The sequence below is a fragment of the Lampetra fluviatilis genome, chromosome 43, assembly GCF_964198595.1.
Source record: "Lampetra fluviatilis chromosome 43, kcLamFluv1.1, whole genome shotgun sequence".
Classification (NCBI taxonomy): domain Eukaryota; kingdom Metazoa; phylum Chordata; class Hyperoartia; order Petromyzontiformes; family Petromyzontidae; genus Lampetra; species Lampetra fluviatilis.
The window spans coordinates 467,514-477,258 of record NC_136317.1 but is presented as its reverse complement, the minus strand read 5'-3'; the positions used below and the strand labels follow the sequence as shown (position 1 = coordinate 477,258).

Genomic DNA, 9,745 nt, shown 5'->3' with positions numbered 1-9,745 from the left:
CAATCCCGACTCTTAAAAGTTACCGCAGCCGCGGGTTTCTCACGCTCCGTGCACGCATGCGCACAGCTTAATTCCCGCATTCTATCGCGGGGAGATAAGCGCGATAGCGGCGACGCCACGCCACCGAAGTGTCTTTACCGCCTGCGTCCAACCGTCGTTGATTAAACCGTTCTCACTCCCCTCTTCGTGACCGGATGATCTTAAGAGGGATTGGTTTGGGGGGGGGGGGGTGCATGGATCAAAAGTGCCGCTGCACTTTTTATCTAATTCTCGGAGAGAAAAAAAAAATCCTCGCTGATATATCACCCCCTCGACACATCCAGCAAAACCTGGCGAGTGTCCCAGGGCTACCAATTCATTATGGAACTCCGGTTGAGGGTCATGAAGTAGACCTGGCTGGACCCGCCAGATCGCACCGACGCGAAGAACACCTGCAGGACGAGAAGATGCCGCACATCAATACGTTCCCTTGCACACCGACAAAGATCCCTCCTCCAATAGCCTTAGCGGCTGTTCAGCAGGTGCTGTTAGCACACACCTCTTGAGGCCGGCGACAGCACACGAAGGGGTGGTATGGCCAGCACCACGCTCGGCCACCTTTGTCTCCCCAGTGCTGATGTTCACACACCATACTCGGACCACATTTAAAGCCGAGTTGACTTGGAGAAGGTCCAGTAGCAATTCAGATATTCGTCACCAATGTTGGCCGTCAGCGGGAATCGAAGTTGGGTTTCTGGGTTAATAGTGCAAGGTGATAACCACTGCATTACCGTTCCCCACACACACACACCCATACAAACAAAGACCCCCCCCCGTATAGCCTTAACAGACTGTACGAGCAAGTACTGTTTTGCAAGCAACTATGAAGGCCGGTACGGCACATGAGGTGGTGGGGTGGCCAGCACCACGCCTTCACGGCGATGTTTACACACTGCACCAGGTACTCATTTGAAGCGAAGTCGACCTAGGAGAGGCCCAGGAGCAGTTAAGAGAATTGTCACTGGTGCTGGCCGTGAGCAGGAATCGAAATTTGGTCGCCGAGTTCATAGCGCAGCACGCCAACCTTAACACGACCGCTTCCCACACACATACAGATACACCAACACGTAACACACACATAAGACGAACAACCTCTGAAAACCTTACGCACTGCAGGGGAAAGTGTTAGTGAGCACCTATGAAGGCCGGCAGGCAAATTAAAGGGGTGCAGTGGACAGAACCACACTCGGTCACCTTTGTCTCCCACGTGCTTATATTCACACACCACACAAACAGGAACTCAATTTATGGCCAAGTCAACCTAACAGATATCCAGGGCAGTGTCAGTTAAATCGCCCCCGATGTTGGCCACGGCAGGGAGTGTGGAATAGAACTGGCAAGAGTTTCCTACAAAAAGGCATAACGCCTGCACGGGACCGTGGGATTACAAAGCCAATCGCGGGCTTCTGTAGGCACGTGGCTGCACAAGGTCAAGCGGCTTACGGCAGCTGGGATCGCGGCCAGGTCTTTTTGACGCGGCAGCAAGGTGACAATTGTTTGGATCGTTCGACCTGTGCACGCCATCGCGATGCCGCGGCGCGAGCTCGCCATGGCGTGGGGGGGTAGCGGGGGGCGGTGGTTGGGCGCGGGGGAACTGCCCGCGAGATCGGACGACGAACCTTGTCGTTCCTCTCGCACAGGAACTTGAGTCTCTGCGCACGCTTGTGCATGAAGACGCCGTCGAGGTGGCCCGTCTCGACCGCGCGGATCTCGATGGCCTTCTCGCCCCAGCCCATGATCTGGTTCGACCGAATGTAGGCTACGGGGGAGGGGTCGTGGGGGGGAGAAGAGGGGCAAAACGTTTTTAAATTCCCAACGAACAAATAAGCGACAGCAACTTTCACTTACGATGCGATAAATCGCGCCGGCACGGCTGGACGAGTACGCGAGTAAGGTACGGGCAAGACTTGGGGAGGGTGCAAAGCAGACGTCGTGCTAATTAAGTGAATTTACTTTCATTTATTTTACCGCATTAAACGTGCGCATATGCGTGTCCACAGCCCTTTTGTTAATCCCCTGCTGGGTGAGGGCCACCACATGCCTGTGCGGGTCGTGGGGGTTATTTGACCATAGCTGTTATGTACACATCACACGTATGCAGAGTCCGATATCCACAAACAAAGATCCGCTGTATAGCCCTAACAGACTGCTGGTGCAAGTGCTGTTAGCGAGCACTTACGAAAGCCGCCACGACACACGAGAGGGGTGGGTGGCGAACGCCACGCCTGGCACCCCTTTGTATCCCCAGTGCTGATGTACACACACCGCACCAGGCTTAGTCGACCTGGGGAAGGCCTAGGACCGGTTCACAATCGTCACCGGCGTTGGCCATGAGCGGGAATCGAACTCGGGCCGCCGGGTTCGTAGGGCAGCGCGCTAACAGCTACACCAAAGCTCCACACGATCATTACCACCTCCATCACAAACATAATCTCCACCATCACACCCATCAAATCCACTTCATCACCTCATCACTTCCTGTGGCATACAACAAGACAAAGATCCGCCCAGTAACCTTAACAGACTCTTGGAGCAAGTGCTGTTAGCGGGTAGCACCACACCCCAGCTGCCTTTGTCTCCCTAGAGGCAATGTTGACACACTGCACCAGGTACTCTCATTTGAGACCTAGTCAAATACACACACACGCACCGACGGAGGTGGGCATCTCTCCCCACTGCAGCACCACGTCCTTGGTGATGCGCCCGTAGGTGTTCACGTAGACGCCCTCGTCCTCGTAGCACAGCAGCAGCTCCATGCCGTCAGTGTTGGGCAGCACGATGACGGAGTACGGAATCACGTTCCCCTGGATCTGCACGCGCAAAGGAACGCAGGTCCCCTGTGTAGCCGACACGCTGTCAGCGAGTCCCTACGAAGGCTGGCACGACACGCAGGCGAAGATGGTGTGGCCAAAACCTCGCCCGGCCACCTTTGTCTCTCCGCAGCAATGATATTTATCCACTACACCAGGTACTCAATTAATGCCGAGTTGACCTAGTGGACGACCAGGTCCTGTTCAGATACTTGTCACGGATGCTGGCAATGGCTGGGAATCAAACTCGGGTCGCTGGGTTTGAAGCAACGTCCGCTAACCACTGCGCCACGGAAGATCCACGCACCGTGGCGTGGTATCGGCTGGCCCACGAACCTCAAGAGTTACGCGAATGCTCGGAGAAGAACTTGGGAGGACTTTATCCCACTAATCGGCTACCACGTCGCCTGTTGTTATTGAATGCGACACTGCCACTCTCACCAACGTGACGCTACGTTCTCAAGTTCCTACCGGACCCTGCGGACGTGCGGGGGGAGAGCCAGGAGATTCCCTCGCGCAGCTCACGATTTAAACCAAAACAATTGCACGCAAACCCCTGCAGTCATAAGGGAAACCAGCGCAGCCGAACCACCCCGAGACACCAACTACCACCGGCGTCGTCCAGGGGAGAGAAAACGTACGTGCGTGGGGAGGTAGACGTTGTAGAAGTTGCCCGTGTCGACGTCGATGGCGTGGAAGCCGGCGCTGGAGCCGTAGATCACCTTGAGCCGCTGCGACTCCTCGACAGTGAGGTCCACCAGCTGCGGCTTGTGTGCCAGATCGCAGAACGACTGTGCGCACACCCGCGTCGCACATCCAGCAGCGGAGTTAGGGGTGTAACATTCGCCAAATAGCCACTCGCCTATTCCCTGCGATTCGATGAATTGCAGCGATCCGGAGTCACGATTATGTTTCACTCCCGTGTGCAACGTATTCTTTGTATTTGTTCTGTACCATCCACATTTGGCCTGGCTTGTTAATTCCATTAGCCTCTTGCTTGAGTTGTTTATTACGTCTCCTGTATTGCATTTTGTATTGTATAATGCCTATTGCCTGTCTCCTACACATACGAGTCTCGATTTTTTTGTCCATATAATTTCTATGTCTGGAAGCTACGTAATGTCCGTCTCCTTTGTATCAACGATCTAAAGCGGAATGGGAAGGTAGTTTAGACATGTGTTAAACAACATAAAACTAGCAGGGTAAAAATGTTTGATTACATTGAAATGTATGTTACAAGGTTGTACATAACCAACAACACAATAAGTCTTTATAGTCCCTTCTAGTCAGAAAGAGCCCTTGCCTGACACTACGGAAATACATAAAGTGCCGTTGTTACTGATCGACTGGCAGACGGACAAATTAAGTTCCTTATTGAAAGTGGGTGACTGCATTGAGCGCTACCACGGTATGTTGAATGCTAAACTTCTTTTGCACCGTACGTAGCCAACCGTGCTCATTGGGGGTGTGGGGGAGAGACAATGAACACTAAAAAACAGTTCTAAAGATACGAGTTTTTGATTTAGATTTAAAAGTGCACATCTCCAGTGGCTTCTTAAAATCGGAAGAGCGTTCCAGAAGGCCGTAGAAGCGCATGTGAAAGCGCGTAATTGCCGTGACAGTCATTGTTCGACGGCCAGCCAACAGCCGCTGCTGTGAGGATGACCGGAGTTCAAGTGACGGTTTATGCACCTTGACGAGATCAGCAAGGTGCTGTGGTTCGTTCGTGACAAGCACTCTGTGTGTACCGAGCGCGACCTCAATAACAGTGCACAGAGTGGTGCATCGACACTGACCTTGAATGCCATGAACTTGTGGTAGGGCTTGGGGGCCCAGGCGTACACCTCCACTGAGGTCTTGAGCGCAATCACGAGGAAGCGGATTCGCTCGTACTTCACTGCGCAGGGACAGAGCGCACACGGACGCCTCCGTGTTAAGGCTGGCCACAACCTCGATGTGTAACCGGACGCATGCACCCTGCACACACTGCACGCGTATAAGCCTCTGGTGGTTTACACCTGTCGTTAAAAACTGACAGGGGTACGTCACGCACAAAACATTGCAATGTTACGACAAGTCATCATTTGTCATTACTGCCAGAAAGATGAAGGCCTCAACCACGCCGTTTCGGTCATTGCGGTGGTTCGACCATATTTCACCACGCTGGTCAATGTGGGTTTGTTGGGTTGAGAAAGAAGGGGGGGGCACCCAGTAGCTCTTCAAACATCACCCTGCACTGTCATGTTTGGTTAAAGTCCAGCGCTAAGATTTAGAAAAATCGGTTTGACTTATGCCACAAACATTGCTGCCAGTTAGAGTGGGTTGAGAAAGTGCTGCCCCCCCCACCTACTTTGTGGAAGGGATGTCTGCTTACTTTGGCTGTTCTCCAACACGAAGGGGTGCCCCACTGCTCAGAGAGATCCGAATGACTACTTCGTTTTCTGGCATGAAACCAATAACGTGATCCCAATGAAGGTGTATACAAAACATGTGCATGAGAATTCATTATTTAGAATTTAAAAACAATATTTATGGCACATGTCCATGGGGAAAGTGACGGTCCTAGAGCTGTGCTCTCTGATTATTTATTATTTGAGCAATTGGACATCACGAAAAAAGTTGGGAAAATAAAATCTCAACTCTGTTCTCACACGTGGCGACAGACAGAACGTGGCGTCAACGGCATCGTCGTCATCAGCCGTGTCACACTCGACGTGGCTTGTAGGGGGTTTCCTGCCTTCGGGAGGCAGGATGTGGGAGTGGCCACCACGTTTAAAGAACGTTTGGCCGCGATAAATGTCCACGTGATAAGCCACCTCCATTGGGCTATCGTTTGTGGCCAGGTCGCTTCTGAAAAAGAGCTACATAGCTCAGGGGCCTTACCCGCTGAAACAATTAAAATAGTCGATAGTTTGAAGGAGCTCGAGTAATAAGACTGAAAGTGGTCGATGACGGGAGATCAGGGGCCACTGCGCAACCATCTTTACCGACTTTGTAGTGCACACAGCTCTCCAGGTCACCGACGGTGGTCCAGCCGTGCTTCTTCTCCACCTCGGGGTCGTTGTGCAGGATCTTGTTGCGCAGCCACGACAGATAGTAGACTCGCAGCTTGTTCTTCTTGCCTGCTCGCATCACCAACATCACCAACATCACCAACATCACCAACATCACCAACATCACCAACATCACCAACATCACCAACATCACCAACATCACCAACATCACCAACATCACCAACATCACCAACATCACCAACATCACCAACATCAACCCTTACGCCTGTATATTTGGGGTTTGCATGTTCTCCCTGTAGTCGCGTACATTTTTCTCTGGGTCCACCGGTTATTCCCTCTACATTTAGCTGCTACAAATTTCCACATTATAAGCCACTTCGTTGAGCTATCATTTGTGGCAAGGACGCTTCTGAAAAATAGCTACATAGCTCAGTGAACCTTACCTGGCAAAATAAAAATAGTTTCTAGTTTACATTATTACTATTAGTATTTAATCTTGCATTGCTTTCATTGACAAACTACAAGAAAGTTGCACTTCACGCCTTTTTACGAACGAGCCACGGAGGATCTCTCCAGACACCAAACATCGTCGCCGACGACGAGACGATCACACGCACAGTCCCATCCCCTCGTCGCCGGCGGGCAGGAGCACGCCGCACCCACCGGAGATGGTGACGAGGATGTTGAGTCCCTCCAGCACGTCCATCTGGTGGAAGCGGCGGCGGCTGATGAGTGGGTAGACCTTGCCCTGCCCGCTGCGGTCCAGCAGCAGCAGTCCGTTCTCCGTGCCCACCAGCAGGTTCACGCCTAATGCACGCGAATGGCATCCACGGGGAAATGGAGCGATTTATCTACTGCTGGATGAAGGCTACCCCCCCTCCCACCTCTCCCCTCACAAAAGGCGTTGCCATCTCTCTCAGTCCCCACAATGCGACTATTCGTCTCGCTCCTGCATACGAGCCACTTTCATCATTCCTTAGGTGCGACGGACGCAGTCGCAGGCGTGTTCCGTCCTTTGGCTGCCACTCCGTCTTGACCACCGTTCTCCTGGACATGTCTTGCCCAAGTCCACTTACTTTACCCCAATTCTACGTAGGTAAACAATGTTTGTTTTTTATAGCCAAATGTGCACGCGCTTCCTCTTAACCGTATTATTTTATCCCCTCCCTCCCATTACGCCAGATAAATCGAGAATTTACTGCATTTTAATTATCCAATGCAGTGGGCTTTATGGTGCAGCTCACTATCAGAAACGCACAAGTTCAAATCCCGGTCAGGGTTTGGGGGGGTGTAAACTCAGCCCTTCATTCCGACTGGGTCCGATCTCCGAGTTACCAACTTAGTGGGAGAAGTCAACAGCAGCCGGTTGAGCAGAGACGGAAAAAGCGAGGGGAGAATTCTCGGAGACCCCGACGCGCCGACCCGGAGCACTCACCCCAGAGCGCGGCGCACAGGATCTCCGAGTTGAAGCGCTTCTTGTACTTGCGGATCTCGGGCGCGTCGCTGTGCGGCCTCGTGTTGGTCGGGTTCACGTTCACCATGGAGCCCTTACGCCGCTCTCTCTGAGCCGCGTTCATCTGCGCCGCCTGGGATGCTGTGTGGTCACACCGCGTCGTGCGCGGTTAGTGTCGCGCGCGGAAATGGGGCGATGCCGCTCCCGCTGCGTTAATAAACGCCACCGTCCCCAAACAGCCACTTTCTTTGGAGGTTTTCCACCAATATTTTAACTCAATTATAAATTAACTGCTTTTTGTGTTTAGTTTGTGGTCCTTCCCCGCACCTCCAATTAGCCCGGTTGGCTACGTATATTGCGAAAGAAGTTGTACATACATATGTATGTGTCTACAATGACAACAGCAATGATGCGTCAACTCTCAAAGTCCCTGCTGGAGGTGCAAATAGGGGAAGCTACCAAATTTCTGGAAGTCTCAACCAGGACACCTGGAGGACTGCCCACTCGTATCTCGACGTGCCCCCCCCCCCCTCATTCACTTTCCCCGCGCGCGAGTGGCAGCACTGATTTTGGCCGTGCCTCATACCACCACTCCCACCACCTCCCGAAGCCAATCCCACCCAGTCGTCAGGTAGCCCTGCCGCCCTTTGTTAATATCGAGCCTTGAGCAGGAGGTCAAAAGAATGTCAACTGGCACATAATCCCGATTTCGGCAAAGCTGTGATGTGGGGACCGTGCCAGCCTCATCGGGACCGTTTTTTTTCTTTTTCGCATTAGGGTCCGTACCCAAGCTGCATTGGCTTCTGGTTGGCTGAACGAATACATGATAAGGTCGCACTCATCATATACAAAGTGCTTGCCACAAATTAACCACAATACCTTGCTGATCTCGTCAAGGAGCATAAACCATCATCACGCGAACTCCGGTCATCATCGCAGTGGATTTTCGCTAGCCCATCTAACAAAGACGGTCACCGCATCGTGCGCTGTCAGATGCGCTTCTGCGGCCGTCTGGAACACTCTTCCTTCCAATACAAGTAAGCCACTTGAGCTATGCACTTTTAAAATCTAGATTGAAAACTCATTTCTTGAGAACTGTTTTTGTATTTAGTTTGTCGTCTTTCCTGCACACCTACGATGATCATGGTTGGCTATGTACAGTGCGAAAGAAGTTCAACATATGCACTGTGTATACCGTGGTAGCGCCCACTGCCGTCAAACCCACTTTGAATAAGAAACTGAATTTGTCCCTCCGCGAGTCGGTCAGTCACAGCACTTCACTTGTTTTCCGTACAATCGGGCGAGGGGTCATTCTGACCGGAAGGGACTAACGACCTATGGCGTTGCTCGACATATGTGCACGAGGGACGTACCGGCGGAGATGGAGGAGAGGTTTGAGGGCGAGGGCTGAAAGGCGCCGTTGCTGGGCAGCACGTACGACGTGAACGACGAGGTGGAGATGTTCTTCTGCGGCATGCGGGAGACGCCCACCTGCAGGAACTGCGGCGGCGAGGCAACGCGGCAACACGAAAGGTGTCAAACAATGCACGGCCACTGATCAAATATGCGACCGGCAAGAAAAAATATCCATCATCGCAACAGAATAACACCGCAGGCAAAGAAAACCGTAAGTTTCAAACAACATGCAGAAATGTGTAAAAAAAAAAAGCACACAGCCTCTGCACAAATGCAACAACCATCAGCATTTCTTTGGACAAGAGGACCACAATGCACTTGTTCAGGAAATGCTCACGGGTTTTTGCATACAAAGAGTCCCGTGTGCTCTTCACACGCGTTTCTGTGTCGTCTGAAGCACAGGCGCAGACTCGACAATGTCGTCGTTTTTTTAGTTGCGATCACAAGCGCTGGAAACTACGAACGATCGCACTCCGTGATGGGGACAAGTGGAACGCGCTGCCGACAGGAAACGTGTTAATCCAGGCTGTAGCGCTAGGTCCAATAGATGGTGTCTTTGGTATTACACGTCACAAGCAATTGCATCGCCTTGTACAAGACGTTTAATATATTATTAGTTCATTAAGAGTTCTTCAATAAGTTCTCCTTTGTGAGCAAATATATAAATCTTACACAGCTCTTAAAGACAGCCAAATAAATAGTTCGGGTCTGTATTCTAGTCTTCATATCATTACTGTTAAATGTAGACTCGGAGCTTCACAAAAACGGAGGATTTTAGAGATTTAAATATAAAAACTGATCGCGAGGACACCGCATGAGCGTGCACTAGGAAGTGACAATTTTTTTTTAATGCAAGGAAAAAAGCAACACAAATGCCAACGCGTAGGCCACAAAGACTACCACAAAGACTGCCACAGTGTTCTCCGCAAACACAAAAGCGCCCGCCACCTACTTGCTATCATTTACATTTACGAGTTGTATTTGGTATTCCGCGGGATGAAAGAATTCCACGA

The 9,745-nt window shown here is 51.5% G+C and overlaps 1 protein-coding gene across 5 annotated transcripts in view; it reads right to left on the bottom strand.

The window, feature by feature from the left end:
- Positions 1 to 203: 203 nt before the first annotated feature.
- The window catches only part of LOC144946969 (mitogen-activated protein kinase kinase kinase kinase 4-like), a 105,175-nt gene continuing 95,633 nt past the window's right edge, over positions 204 to 9,745 (bottom strand). For all 5 annotated transcript variants that reach the window (XM_078876037.1, XM_078876038.1, XM_078876040.1 and 2 more), the window contains 9 exons: positions 8,690 to 8,816; positions 7,299 to 7,457; positions 6,527 to 6,670; positions 5,837 to 5,971; positions 4,646 to 4,746; positions 3,491 to 3,640; positions 2,690 to 2,849; positions 1,659 to 1,798; positions 204 to 431 (listed from right to left, as the gene is read on the bottom strand). In XM_078876037.1, the coding sequence (XP_078732163.1) occupies positions 348 to 431; positions 1,659 to 1,798; positions 2,690 to 2,849; positions 3,491 to 3,640; positions 4,646 to 4,746; positions 5,837 to 5,971; positions 6,527 to 6,670; positions 7,299 to 7,457; positions 8,690 to 8,816 (1,200 nt within the window). In that variant the 3' untranslated portion in view covers positions 204 to 347. The remainder of the gene's footprint in view (positions 432 to 1,658; positions 1,799 to 2,689; positions 2,850 to 3,490; positions 3,641 to 4,645; positions 4,747 to 5,836; positions 5,972 to 6,526; positions 6,671 to 7,298; positions 7,458 to 8,689; positions 8,817 to 9,745) is intronic.